The sequence below is a fragment of the Coffea arabica genome, chromosome 7c (genome assembly GCF_036785885.1).
Source record: "Coffea arabica cultivar ET-39 chromosome 7c, Coffea Arabica ET-39 HiFi, whole genome shotgun sequence".
Classification (NCBI taxonomy): domain Eukaryota; kingdom Viridiplantae; phylum Streptophyta; class Magnoliopsida; order Gentianales; family Rubiaceae; genus Coffea; species Coffea arabica.
The window spans coordinates 4,388,229-4,401,257 of NC_092322.1; the positions used below are offsets into that span (position 1 = coordinate 4,388,229).

Genomic DNA, 13,029 nt, shown 5'->3' on the forward strand with positions numbered 1-13,029 from the left:
TGGTATAATTTTTCTTTGTTAAACACTTGGATAATAGATCCGGCCTGGCCTATATAAATCTAGTGGTTCAAAATTTATCACACTATCATGCCGATTCAAGTACTGAAGACTTGACAAAATATGGGTCACTAGACCTACAAGACTAGGTCTATCCAAGGTTTTACCATTTTCTGCTGTTCGCCATAAGTAAAAATGCTGACATTACAAGATTTGTCAATATAAAGATATTCTGTTCTACCCCATCTGTTCTGTTATAAATCCAAAACCAATCCAGCAGCCTGTGGTGGCTGAGCTGTGAATTGTGATTTGTGATGTAAGACATCGAAGCTATAACCAGCTCCTTAGTGATTTTATTATCTTTCCGACTCACTACGCCTTGGTTGTGTACTTTATAGAAGACTAAAGTAAAATTCAGAACTAACAGGAGGAGCGACTACCTACTATGGAAGTTCTACCGTCACTGTGAATATTGCAAATCTAAGTAGCAGGAGTAAGGTGGTATGGATAATCCCATCCAGGCATGGTTTTCTCTGTTTCTCCTCAACTCGCACTGTATATTTGCACCTGGGGAAACGATAACAGTTCTCAAAGGATCGTTACCTTGTCAGTACATTCTCATCATCTTCGTCATCTTTCCACTCCTCATTCCATATTTTTTCGTACCTGAGCTTTCCGAGAACACCTTCAACGGCAATCTCAAAAGCATCTCCAATACTCTCTGACGGATCTTTAGGCCTAGCATACACAAGACTTGGTACAGTCTCGATCACTTTCTCTCTCATCTACCTCACCTCCTCTTTGCTATACCCCTCCAACACTTTCCTTATCGACTTCCCTTTCCTCACGTCCTCATGGTCTATGTAGACCGAGTAACTCTTGGGTTTCCCCGGCAAGAACCATTGGTACTGATCATAAGCCGTTCTCTTCCAGAAAAACACCGGGATTGAACCTGCCACCATGCAATCAAAAACCCCTCTCCTCGTATAGCTATCGCCTTTGGGCTGTAAACAGAAATGGGAACTCAAGGAAGCCTTCAACACCATCGACGAACCGTTGTTGCAGGGAGTCAGGGCGCAGTCCACAACCTGGCAAGCCGTCGACTCGTTGTAGCAATAATTCAGCAGTAATGACCTAAAATCGTCGTCTAAGCCGCCGTGTGAGGCCCCGATGAACGTGAACAAACTGGTGCGGTTTTGTTTGCGCAGGAAGCTTTGCCATTGGAGGATCTGTTTCTTGGAGTGAGGGTGGAATCCAGTTGGGTAAGGTACGCTGATATCCAGGTCGATCCCGGGGGCTTTCTCCAGGTTGAAGCGCATGACTTTCTCCATCTCCGGCAAGTTGAGGAAGCTGGAGCCCCACTCTCTTCCCGGATCGGATAACCGGCGGAAATCCCATGTGATGCGGCCCAGCGTGATGAAATGGTCCGAGCCCTTGTTCTTCTGCCAGTAGGTTTGGTTCTTGACCCACTTGAGGAACATATTGCAATGCCAATCACGCTTGGCAGTGTCGTTGATCCAGAGGTACTTGGCAACCGCCAGTCCAGCGTAGAAGGGCATGTAGAACGCCGTAGCAGACTCTGGCTCCCGAGTTCTGCACCTGTAGTTTAACATGCGGTAGTGAAAGATAAGTTCTAAAGAGAATTGGTTGGTACGGTACCAGGCCGGAACGAAATTATCCGGCAGAATTCCGGCGAGCTCAACGGCGTCCTTGCCGTAGCCGTCGTTGGGACCAATGCCGCATTGCCATCTCCACGGATGAAGATCGTTGCATTCGGAAAGCACCAAGTCCTTGGTGAACATAGAAGGGATGTCGTAGATGTAGACCCTGCCGGACTGGCATTCCGGGTCATCGGGAATGGAAGGCCTGTTGCTGCGTTGGTTACGGACATCACTTTCGGTAGGGAAGCGATGCTGGATAAAATGGGGTTGGTTCGTTGCTGGGGGCTTAGGGGAAAGAGAGAGCGGTGCAGAACGAGTGATGAAAAGAATGAGAGCTTGGACAGAGAGGAAGGCGGCTAAGAGCCAGAATCGAGGGTCGGCAGAGATGTGGGTGTGGAGGAAATTGAAGGTGGTGGCGTTCTTCATGGGAAGGTGGTGTTCAGGGGTTTTGGGTTTCTTTAAATTATGGAGGTCCGACGAATAAGATGATGATGAGATTGGGTTGTTGGAGCAGGCCGGAAGCATTATAAGTTTTTTTTGGACGAGGAGGTGGGAAAGAAGGGGAAGTGTTAGCAGCAGGTATGGGAGCTGATTTAGTACTGACTGGGGAGTGATTGAGGGCCGAGGTGGGTTCTGATATCGTGAGGGAGGTTTCCACCGACAGAGACAAGGTATAGTTTTATTGGTTCCTGCATTTGACGATCGATGCTCTGCTACTTTGTCCAGTACACGTTAGTCGTCTAAAACTAAAAAAAGATTTTAGGAAAGATTTTGGGGGTAAAGTGAAATGAAATGTTCTCATTCACCATTAATTATTCACCAGCAAGCAATGTCCCTCTCCCAACACCCCCCAGTTTAACCTTCTTCAATCACTCACTGCCCAGTGACTATGGTACTAGCAGGGTAAGTTTCCTTATTCGGACTGATATTCTTTTATTAGAAAATCAAAGGACTGGTGGTTGCCTTTTTGTTCTTTTGCTTGGGCAATGAAAGGGAGGAAAGGAAACCCAAGTCTTATCCTTTAGTATTTATTTATTTATTTTTCTTGTTTTCTCAAATACTAGTAAAATTTTTTCTTGTTAGATCCTAATATCTTGTGGTCGGGGTTCGACTCTTTCTGCAGTCTTGTGTATTCTTGGGGATGGGATGCATAGGCACAGGAAGATTAGTCTGGCAGAAGGTCGGGGCATTCCTGTGTTGAAAAAAAAAGAAAAAGAAAAAAGAAAAAGGGAACTTTAAACGAGGGGTTTGTCATCCATCTCGGGACTAAGTTTGTCCTTTTAAACCATCCGGTTGGTACTATATTTACCATCTCCTCTGGTGGTGCCACAGGAGAGGAGTTGTACTTGTTTGCAATTCTGTAGCTTCCAACGGATCTGGGGGAAATAGTAACTACCACTACTGCTACTACAAGAAGTTAATGCACCACTCGAAAAGAAGACTTGACTTTGCCCGGTGGGCGGCGGCTGTGGGTTGACAAAGAAGAAAATTCTGGAGCCCCGCTGATGAAGGCGTGAGTGCGTGGGGTGTTTCCCCTTTGGTCGACTCATTTCCTGAAATTATGGCTTGAAGTTTCCATTACAGATTACACTACCAAAATTCAGGAGGAATTAAAAAAAAAATTATTGTCCTCCGTCTTAAAAAACATCATGGACATGGACGTGGGCTTAAAAATACGTCCTCCTCTTCTCCGATATGCTGTTTGTTCAAAGCATTGAATGTTTACCACTTATCCCCACCACCCTCTTCTTTTCTTTCTTTTTCTGCTTTTGAGGCGCTGTATCTTTAAAGTGAGTTGGAAAACTCTCATTAAAATGCGGACGAAACATTCAAGTAGAAATTGTTTTTTGGCTGGAAATGATTTGTCGGAACAGAAAACATAACACCATAGACCAAAAGAAGAAGAAGAAGAATATTATGTGACGTTCGTTGAAGCACTAATTTAACCAAGCCTTCTGGAGCTTAAAAAATAAAAAAAAATTGACTTTCAAATGCAAAAACTCGCGTGTCCTTTCTCTTTCAAATACTGGGTTGTAGCCCTGATCTGATGATGTAGCCCAACAAAAAAGTCGGCTTCAAATTTCGAAGGCTGGCCATGGCCCAAAGTTCTCTAACGGGCTTGAGGTAAGTACTCTGGCCATGGCCCAAAGTATAAATCTCCGGGTTACATTTTTGTGAGCTTTATTCTTTTCTTCAACACTGAGTTTTACTCGCCGTCCATTGCCTGCCAAAGTTCTTTTTTTTTTTTTATATAAAATTTTTAGTTGACATCAATGCAAAACTGACATTTTTATTAACAGAAAAGTTACAAAGCCCTAGCTGAAACAGCTAACTTATGGGCATAGTACATTGTCCTAGTCGTTGAAATATAAATTGATGAGCGTGTTTCGATCATAGGAGATTATTTAAAACATTTTTTTTGATATAATGTATGTAGAATAAAAAAATATATTTATAATAAAAAAAATAAGTAAGTAAATTTGTGTAACTTGCTATCTTGAAATAGTGCCACGATGCATTCGTGGCCTTTGGACTATTTTTTGTAGCACCCCCTCAATTAGGACTGTGCATCGAAATCGAAATTGAAAAGCGGTAATTCAGAAGTTTGAAATCGAAAATTTTCGAAATTTTGACTGAAATTTTTCTGACTGAATTCGATTTAGAAATGGCCAATTCCGATTTCGAATTCGATATCGAATTGAATTCAGAATTCGATTAATTCCGAATTCACCGATTTTATTTTATTTTATTATTTTTTTTGCCTCTCTTGTTCAAAAAGGGAAAACCCTATTCAAATTTAATGCAGTCCGTTTGGATTCCACAAGTCGACTGTGTCAAATTCAAGAGGAAAGTATAAAGGATGAAGCTGAATAGCTGATAACATAACAATTTTGCAATTTCCAAGCATCCTAGTTGCAATTTTCATAACAATTTTACAGTCGCTAATATTTTTCCCCCAAAAAAGTTGTGATTTATTTTCCTACTCATATTAAGGTTAAGAAATTCGAAAACAAAAAGAGCGCAAAGAGATTCCATTACTGCCCAAAGAAACACGGTGAAAGATTTAGCAAGAGAATATCAAAACAATCAGTTAATTACAACATAATCATCACCGGAGAAAGAAATATTACTACTTAAGAAGAAAAACAATGGAAATGTACCTCTTACTCTCAGTCACAAGTTGAGCTGGATGTTGATTCTCTTCAACGAGTACCAGGAGAGAACAACTGGGTTCTAGTCAGTCAATGGTGATTGCTGCAAGGTGGAGAATTGCTTCCTTTGCAAACTTTGCGGAGATTAGCTAAATTTTTTGCTTTAGTTCTTGGCTTTCTGCCTTGGACTGTTTTGCTGGGTGGGAGAAATTGGGGGCAGCGGGTCGTGGACTCGAGGTCAATGGAGGTTCAGCACATTTGGTGGCAAAGCACCCCAGTGGAAGGGCCGAAAGAAGGAAGGTGATGGGAAGGAAGGAAGGAAGAAGCGGCAAAGCTGAGTCGGAGGCGGAGGAACTAGGAAGGAAGGTGAATGAGACAGCGGAGTCAGGCGGTGGAGGCGGAGGAAGGAAGGTGAGACTGAGGATTGAGGAAGACAGTGACGAAGAGACAATGAGGAAGAGGCGGCAGAAGAGTAAGGACTAAGGTGAGTTAAATTAGGGTTTTTGTTAAAAACTATTATATTATATGTATTTTTAAAAACTATTATATTATATATAAATATTATTATTCGAATTCGATATCAAATTTTCGATTTCGAATTTTCCAATTCGAAATATGTAATTCCAATTTAAAAAAATTATATTTTCGAATTCGATCTGATTTCGATTAATTCGAAATCAGAATTATCGAATTCACTTCCGAATTATCGAAATTTCGAATTCAATTCAAAATCGAAATTTTTCGACTTTGCACGCCCCTACCCTCAACGGCAATGTCGAAGGCATCTTTGGCATCACTGCCCAATCCTTCGCTGGGAAAAGCATACACAAACCTGGGAATAAACTCTCAATTATCTTGTCCCTCATCCTCTTGATATCTTCTTTACTAAAACCCTCCAGCACTCTCCTTACCATCTCTCACCTCTTTCCGGTCTATGAACACAGACAAGCTCAGGTTTTGAACCATCTTTGGAGTTCCACACCACCAGTTCTTGAACTGGCATTTAGTAGAAAAAGTAAGGAACCTAATTCAAGGATTCCATAAAATCTAATGTGGTTCATGCCTGTAGAATTGGAAATGTCCCAGCTCATTTGCTCGCTAAGTTAGTTTTAAATTTCGAGAACAGACTTGTATGTTGGATAAAAGCTGCTAAAACTGATATGCATTAATGAAAGTTTTCTTTCCTTAGAAAAAAAAAACTGATATGCATTTTTTAACTTTTGAAAACCAAGAGGACTGCCAACATGCGGCATCATACATGGATATACTAAGAAGAAAAAGTTCTAATTACATGGATATTGTACTTGTGACTCTCATGTATTTCTAATTATTGACGTTTCGTATTTTTACTTTAGAAGTTATTATTCTAGTCAAATTTTAGTAGTTTATTTGTTAAAAACATAGAATAATTATTGAATATTACTTTTGAATCTTTGTTTTGGAGTGTTTTAGTATTGTACTACTGGAATCTTTGAAGTAATAACGGCGTTATTCAATGTGTATCCACCGCATTGCCACCTTCGGACAAAGAGAAAGGAAAAAGGGAACCACCCACAGCTTTAAAAAGTAAAGATAAATGAAAGCATTGATCATAAAATCAAAGGGATCCTTATTGGAGTTGTCCAACTTTGAGACCTCAAACTTTAGACGTCTTAGATTCAAATATCCCTTCTTTTTTTCATTCAGCGACCGACAGAATGCTGCTAATTGGGTAACTCCCTCCTTAATAACTCTAACAAAAAATCATTCCACGAGTCAATCGGTCCAGGCAAACACCAATGCACACAATCTCTGGGCAACTCCAAGTTCTGACCAGCCAAATGGCCATACACGCTGGGGTGACCATCCGGTCTCAGCAGCATAGCTTTCGTTGCATCAAATAACCTAAACCTCAATCCTGGTTTCCTTCTTCCTTCTTCCTGCGCAATTCTAAGTTCCTCTAATTCGATCTTGTACAACTCTAAATTATATCCCTCTAAGACGGCTTCATTTCTCTTGTAAGGCCTGGTCCTAGGACAGTTTCCACCGCTATCCCAAGTTCCATTTTCAAAGTGTGAGGGGGCAAATGTCCTCAGAAATATTACACTCTTGAAATTTTGCAGGCTATTAATGGCTCTAAATGCTGTTCTCAAAGCCCTTTGATAGCTAAAGTATGCTGTCAAGCGAGTGACATTCTCCTGTGGACAATATTGGCAGCCGACCAAATTGCCCTTTTCGTAGAACATGGTTGGACGGAAGAACCAGTGGCCAGCGGAGATGATAAAGTAGTCATATTCTTCAATTTTGGTCGTCCAATTTTCATCGAACTCGTCAAGATATAGACTAAAAGAGCGGGTCCTGTCCTTGGAACCAGTTCTCTCAACTGACCTTACCAAGTAAGGAGCCCAAAAGATTGACATTCTAAAATTGTATCCTTGGTACTCCCAGTGCCTGTTCTCATCAGTTGAATTTGAAATTTCTCGAGGATAAAGCACCTGAAAATAACGTGAAAAGATTTAATTTCTCCATCTGATCATAGGGAGAGAAGTTTAATTTACACAAAATCAAATGGGACAACAATAAGTTTCTCTCCCGACCCCCCCCCCCCAACCACACACGCACACACACACAACAAAAAAAGGGTTTCCTTTTTGGGGTGTGTCTGTGAAACGCACTACATTTTTTTACTTGTAGTGAACTATGATAGCAATGATTTCTTTGATTTATGAAATTAGGTAGCACTTTAGGTTCAATGCTAATTAGGATTTCAGTACTAGCTAATACGTGTTATATTATGCCAAAGGTGACATTGATGCATTTAATCTCAGTCGTAGAAGAATTCAGGGAAACCAGCAACAACCGATCAAATATTTTGCCTGCTGTCCATCAATCATCGTAAAGCCTCACAAACTTTTCTTTTAATTATTATTTTTATTTCCAGAGATCCTATCTTCTGATATTGACGAAAACAAGATGTAACAATGAGGTGATACTGGTGATCTTGGACAATAAATTAGATCTCGGACAATGCGTTGAATTAGAAAATTTTTTTAGAGGTGATAGTTAACTTACACTGGACAAGAGACACATCAATGACTGCAGGTGATTTCTTGCCACGGAGTCTCCGACAAAGGCAATAGACTTTCCCCTGACGAGTTGCAAGAATTGGCGTGGATCGAATATGGGCAGTTCGCAGCCGTCTGGTTTCCACCTCCATTTCAAGAACTCTATGTCAGGCCTTCCATATTTCATGCAATTCTGATGTTCTTGAATTCCATAACAAGAGTTGGTATAGTACGGTGCCTCAGGGTTCGGAACCCACTCCCCTGAGAATAAGTCACAGTATTCTTCTTCTTGTGATCCCCGTGCTTCTATTTCTGCTGATTTTGTAACCTCAACTTCATCCTCTCCCTTTAGTCTTGGTGGCTCCTCCTCGTCCGCTTTTGTTACTTTTTGGTCCTCTACTTCTGTTTCTCTGTGGTTACAGGGCTCAGAACCATCATGCTCATTACGACATGCCTCCAAAAGGGCACCCGAAGGAGCAGTTGGCTTTACTGTTTCCTCCGCAGAATCAAACTCAGAAGGAAGTTTGGATGCTCTCTTCGTATGGAATTGTGTTGAAGGGGAATAAATGGAGATAACTGATAACAGAATAGTTAGGGCTACAACCGAGGCTATCTTTGGTATTTTTCTTCTAGTTTGATGTTTCCTTAGTGAATGCTCAATGGCTCGGAACTTCATTTTTAAGGAAAACTAATTAAGGCAGAGAAAGAGAGAATGAGGGAGAAGAAGCCACCAAGGAATTACACACAGCAGTAGATCAGATTCAGAAAGAACTTGTAGCCAACATTCCACTCGAGTTTTTAATAACGGCACGTATTGGAAGTTCCTCCACAAAACCAAATACAAATAATAAAACACGTATTAGCATGTGAGAGTTGGGGGTTTTTCTTACGCAGAGCATGTGAGACATAAGGAGCGGAAAACTGCAAAGCAGTGCAATTCATAGTTATTTTCTCTGATTACACCCAGAAACAACAGTACAAGAAATAATTTTAGTAATGGAAGTTCTGCAATGCCTCTGGCACAGTTGCGTATAGATTAATACTGTACTTTAAAGTTGAAACTAGGAAATGATAAAGAATGCCTCGTGTGCAATCAATTCAGATCTGAATAAAAACTGGAAAATTGTGGACTATGGACTGTGAGCCATTATGCTTTCTTGGTATATGACAGTTGATGTTACTGCAACTGAAAGTATCACCAGCTTAACTCAAGCATCAATGTATACAAAGTTAAGAACATGATTGCTACAACTTCAACGACTCCTCTTTTTTTTCCTAACTTTTTTTTTTTAACTAACATATTGTACAACTCGGTAAACAAGCTTGGGCATCTTTTCAATGCTGAAACATGATAAAAGGGTTAGCTAAATGACCTATTTGTTAGTGGCGAATTTAATGGTTAGATTTGAAAATTCCGATTATCAGCTCCATGGTGAGAATATAACCGTAGCAGGTTAGTATAAGAGTCTTTAGATGTTACTTAATGGTTAGTAACAAAGAGTCATGCAAGATGAGCAATGATTAATGGAAGTCTTTAGATGTTTCTTTCAATTATGAACAGAATCGATGCACATGCGCATGCACATGCGCATCGAAAGTCAAATTTTAGTAGTTTAGTTATTTAAAATATGCAATAATTATTTAGTAGTTTCTTAATTACTAAGTCTTTGTTATAGGGTATTTTAGTGTTGTATTAATGTGGTGAGAAGAGTGAGACAGAAAAAAATTATTATGAAATGCTAGTAAGAGTGTCCATTGTTTATAAAGGTAATTTTGCTTTTTATATGTGCCAAATATGCTTTCATTATGCACTTTTTATATGCTAGCAGTCTTGTAAAATTAAATTTCCGCAAAACTAGGCAATAAGCACTAATTGTCATCAATTACTAAACGACTTCCAAAATATCACAAAACAATATGTCCTTCAAGTATAGCCAGGGTCCATAATGTTTTCTATAGGTGTTTTTGAAAAATTCTACCGTAACTTTTGGTGCGTTGCAGTTTACTGCTAAAAATGCACTCAAGATCATCATCCAACCCCCACTTTCTTTGTCAACTTTGTGAAATCAAAGTTTTAGTACTTAGTGTACCACTCATATCAACACTAACAACAAAATCGTTTGACATGAATATTTCTTCCCTCTGTTTTACTGTACTTTTTTCCCCAGCTAGCTTAAGTATCGAATGTATATTCAACACTTCAATCAAGAGGGAATGCTCTGAAAAGATAAGGAAATAAAAAGAAAAAAGAAAATGGCACTTGGGGCATTTTAAGTACCTATTTTAATTGGCTAACCAAGAATTTTAAAAAATAAATAAATAAAGGCTTTCGTATCCTTGGTCCCTAAAAAGGAAGCTTCAGCCAAATGTGGTCAAAACTTTTTCCATTATTCTTGGATTTCCTTTTTGAACAAAGGACGTATTGATCACTTAACTCTAGATCATGACCAATGACATCGGCAGTTTCACGGTTATTGTGGAAAAAGGTAGTTACAGAAAATGCAAAACCTAGCTGCTGAACATATTGGTTTACTCGACAGAGGAGGGGGAAAAAGAAAAAGAAAAATGCTCTAGAAAACGTCTAGAGAAAGGGAGGGAGAAGTAAACACTCTACTATTAACGACCGCAAAAGTTACATCCATTTGTCTTAGTGGAATTATCTCTTTGGTACTGCCATGGCTGGCTGGCCAAATGTGGCAACTCTTTCTGTAAAATGAATTGCAGAAGGTATAGGCAAATATAAACTCATCCAAAACCTAAGTTTAAACTAAATTTTGTTAGCTTGAATTTGTAAGGGACACAAAATTAACATTTTAAAAATAAATGACTAAAAAATTCATTTAACGAAATATAAGATACGTTTTAAATGATTTTTCCCACAAAATAACACAATAGTTTAGCAAGTGTATATGGTTAGTCAACGATTGGGATAGGTCTAATGGTTAGAGGAAGGCTTTAGCATTCTCTCTACTGTTAGATTCAGAATTCAAATTATATATTTGATAGTTGGGGACCCAATAGCAAGAGTAGAGCTCTTAGAGTTCATTTCGCTGATAGATTTAGGATTCAAATCATGCACCTGATGACTAGAGTGGAAAGGATATAAGGAGAGGTGGTAGAACTCAGATGTTAAAATTTCTATTTAAATATACTTTTGAGTGGAAAGTATGTGAAAAGAAAGAGAAGAATTCAGGTATTGAAACACCCAATATTATTTCTAAGGACTGTGAACAAGCCTAACAATCAAGAGATCCACTGGTCAGAGCTAATGATTAATCATGAACATGATACAAACATATATATATATATATATATATATATATATATATATATTTTGGCTGCTCAGGATGTTACAAACATAGTTACCAAGTACCAACTGATCACTTGAACTACTAAATAAACGTTAAACTTTAAAAGTTTAATTGAGATATCTATTGACGTTTAAAACTTTAATGATACGCGTTTAGTCTAACGGGTGTTTTAAAAGGTTGACAATATTAATTTTTCTTTTTATCAAAATGAGGAGGCGAGAGTGTTTATGGTGATGCCATAATCTTCCTAGGCACCAAACAAAATTGAAATTCAGTGCCAAAACTAACACAGATCAATGCCCATAATTTGACAAAACTCTTGCATTCTGCTATTTGGCTCATCACTGAAAATTTTGACTTTTTGCTTCCATAAAATGTTATCCTTTTTGTTGCAAAAATTTGGTATAGTTTCCTCTGATGAATGTTGAGATTGTCTAATCTTCTCATTATACATGGGAAATTGTGTTAATGGTTCTTTTGATTTGCAGAACAACTAAAGCAAAAATTATTATTACTATGTTATTGACCGTCGTCTCTCCTATTATCTTCTATCATGTTCTTTGAAAGTTAGATTTTTTTTTTTTTTGAGCTTTAATTTATCTGCTTATTCATTTATTTGTCGATTGTCAATATCAACACTATTCTTACTCTAATCTATACGAAGGGAAGGGAGGGTCCAACTAAACCAAAAAAAATACTAGCGGAACCAAAGATTGAGAGTTGAGAAGGCAAAGACTATGAAAGATGTACGTACACTCGAGTCGAGGGGATGCCATTGTGTCTTTCTGAAGTACTTGGGAGGACAAGTTCTAATTTTTTCAAGAATATAACTGAAAAGTCTTAATACTTTAAGGGGATATAAAGTAATTTCCAAAATCGCTGCCCCTATGGATCCGCCAATGTAAAGAGTGGAGGGCTAGATTTCACTTTTCAGAGCGAGAGAAACTCACCTCTAAACCAGTACTAGACAGACACCCTCTGAATTCTTCTGCTACGGGTGAAAAGCTTCAATTCGAATGCTCCAAGTCCACGTTTTTCAATTTAAAATCACAAAGATAGCGTCTGCACGTTTTTCCAGTAAGCACTACCAAAAATCACAGAGGAACTTATAGAACTGATATCTGATGAGAGCAAGATAAATCACGCATAAACTTCACTTATCAGTAGGAATGCCGGTATCAAATAGCCTTCCTCGAGGTGGGATAGGGAACTGATCCAGCAAGTCTTTGAGGAGGAGGAAGGGAGGAACATACTGAGAAGCCCGCTTGGGGTACAACCTCTGAAGGATAGAATATATTGGAATTTCTCTCCTACAGGTATGTACACAGTTAAGTCAGGGTATAGATTGGCTAAGAAAAGGAGAAGGAGGGGGTGGCAGGCAGATGCTGGATCTAGTTGTTCGAGGGTGGGAACTAACCCGAGCTGGACTTTTCTGTGGGGCTTGAATATGAAACATAAGTTGAAGCATTTCATTTGGAAATGCTTGCATGGGGTGCTGCCAGTGAATGCTGTGGTCAGAGAGAGGTGCACGAAAGGTGATCCTATGTGTATAAGCTGTGGGGAGAGCACGGAAACTATTGAACATTGCTTGTTTCTATGTCATCAAGCCAAAGCTATATGGAAGATTGCGCCTCTGAGTTGGGATGGTTTAGAGATGTTTTCAAACAGTTTCTGGCATTGGTGGGAGGAATTAAAGGGGCGGCAAAGGAGGGAAATGGGAGGGAGCGTATTATCTTGACTGTCAACTTGCTGTGGCAAATTTGGAAGTCCAGGAATGCTAGGCAGTTTGATGAGAATCGTGGAGACCCAAGGATGGTAGTAGAGAAAGGATTAAGGGAGTGGAGGGAGCATCAGGAAACTCAGG

The 13,029-nt window shown here is 39.3% G+C and overlaps 1 protein-coding gene, 1 long non-coding RNA gene and 1 pseudogene across 2 annotated transcripts; all 3 read right to left on the reverse strand.

Moving 5' to 3' along the window:
* Positions 1–110: 110 nt before the first annotated feature.
* On the reverse strand, positions 111–2,694 carry LOC113700034 (xyloglucan galactosyltransferase XLT2-like; annotated as a pseudogene).
* An 877-nt stretch (positions 2,695–3,571) lies between these two features.
* On the reverse strand, positions 3,572–5,318 carry LOC140010398 (uncharacterized). Its single transcript, XR_011817677.1, has 2 exons — positions 4,820–5,318; positions 3,572–3,893 (listed from the first exon to the last, which is right to left on the reverse strand). It is a non-coding gene; the product is annotated as an uncharacterized lncRNA (long non-coding RNA).
* A 1,050-nt stretch (positions 5,319–6,368) lies between these two features.
* On the reverse strand, positions 6,369–8,729 carry LOC113698434 (protein trichome birefringence-like 19). The gene is made up of 2 exons (XM_027218256.2): positions 7,862–8,729; positions 6,369–7,284 (listed from the first exon to the last, which is right to left on the reverse strand). The coding sequence occupies exons 1-2, from the start codon at positions 8,528–8,530 to the stop codon at positions 6,514–6,516; spliced, it is 1,440 nt and encodes a 479-aa protein (XP_027074057.1). The 5' UTR covers positions 8,531–8,729; the 3' UTR covers positions 6,369–6,513.
* Between the last annotated feature and the right edge of the window lie 4,300 nt (positions 8,730–13,029).

Bases quoted from the DNA above. Each gene is read 5' to 3' on its own strand.
- LOC113698434 (XM_027218256.2), bottom strand. From the start codon at position 8,530: ATGAAGTTCCGAGCCATTGAGCATTCACTAAGGAAACATCAAACTAGA. The intron at 7,285-7,861 runs GTAAGTTAACTA...CGTTATTTTCAG, and splicing joins TGATGTGTCTCTTGTCCAGT to GTGCTTTATCCTCGAGAAAT.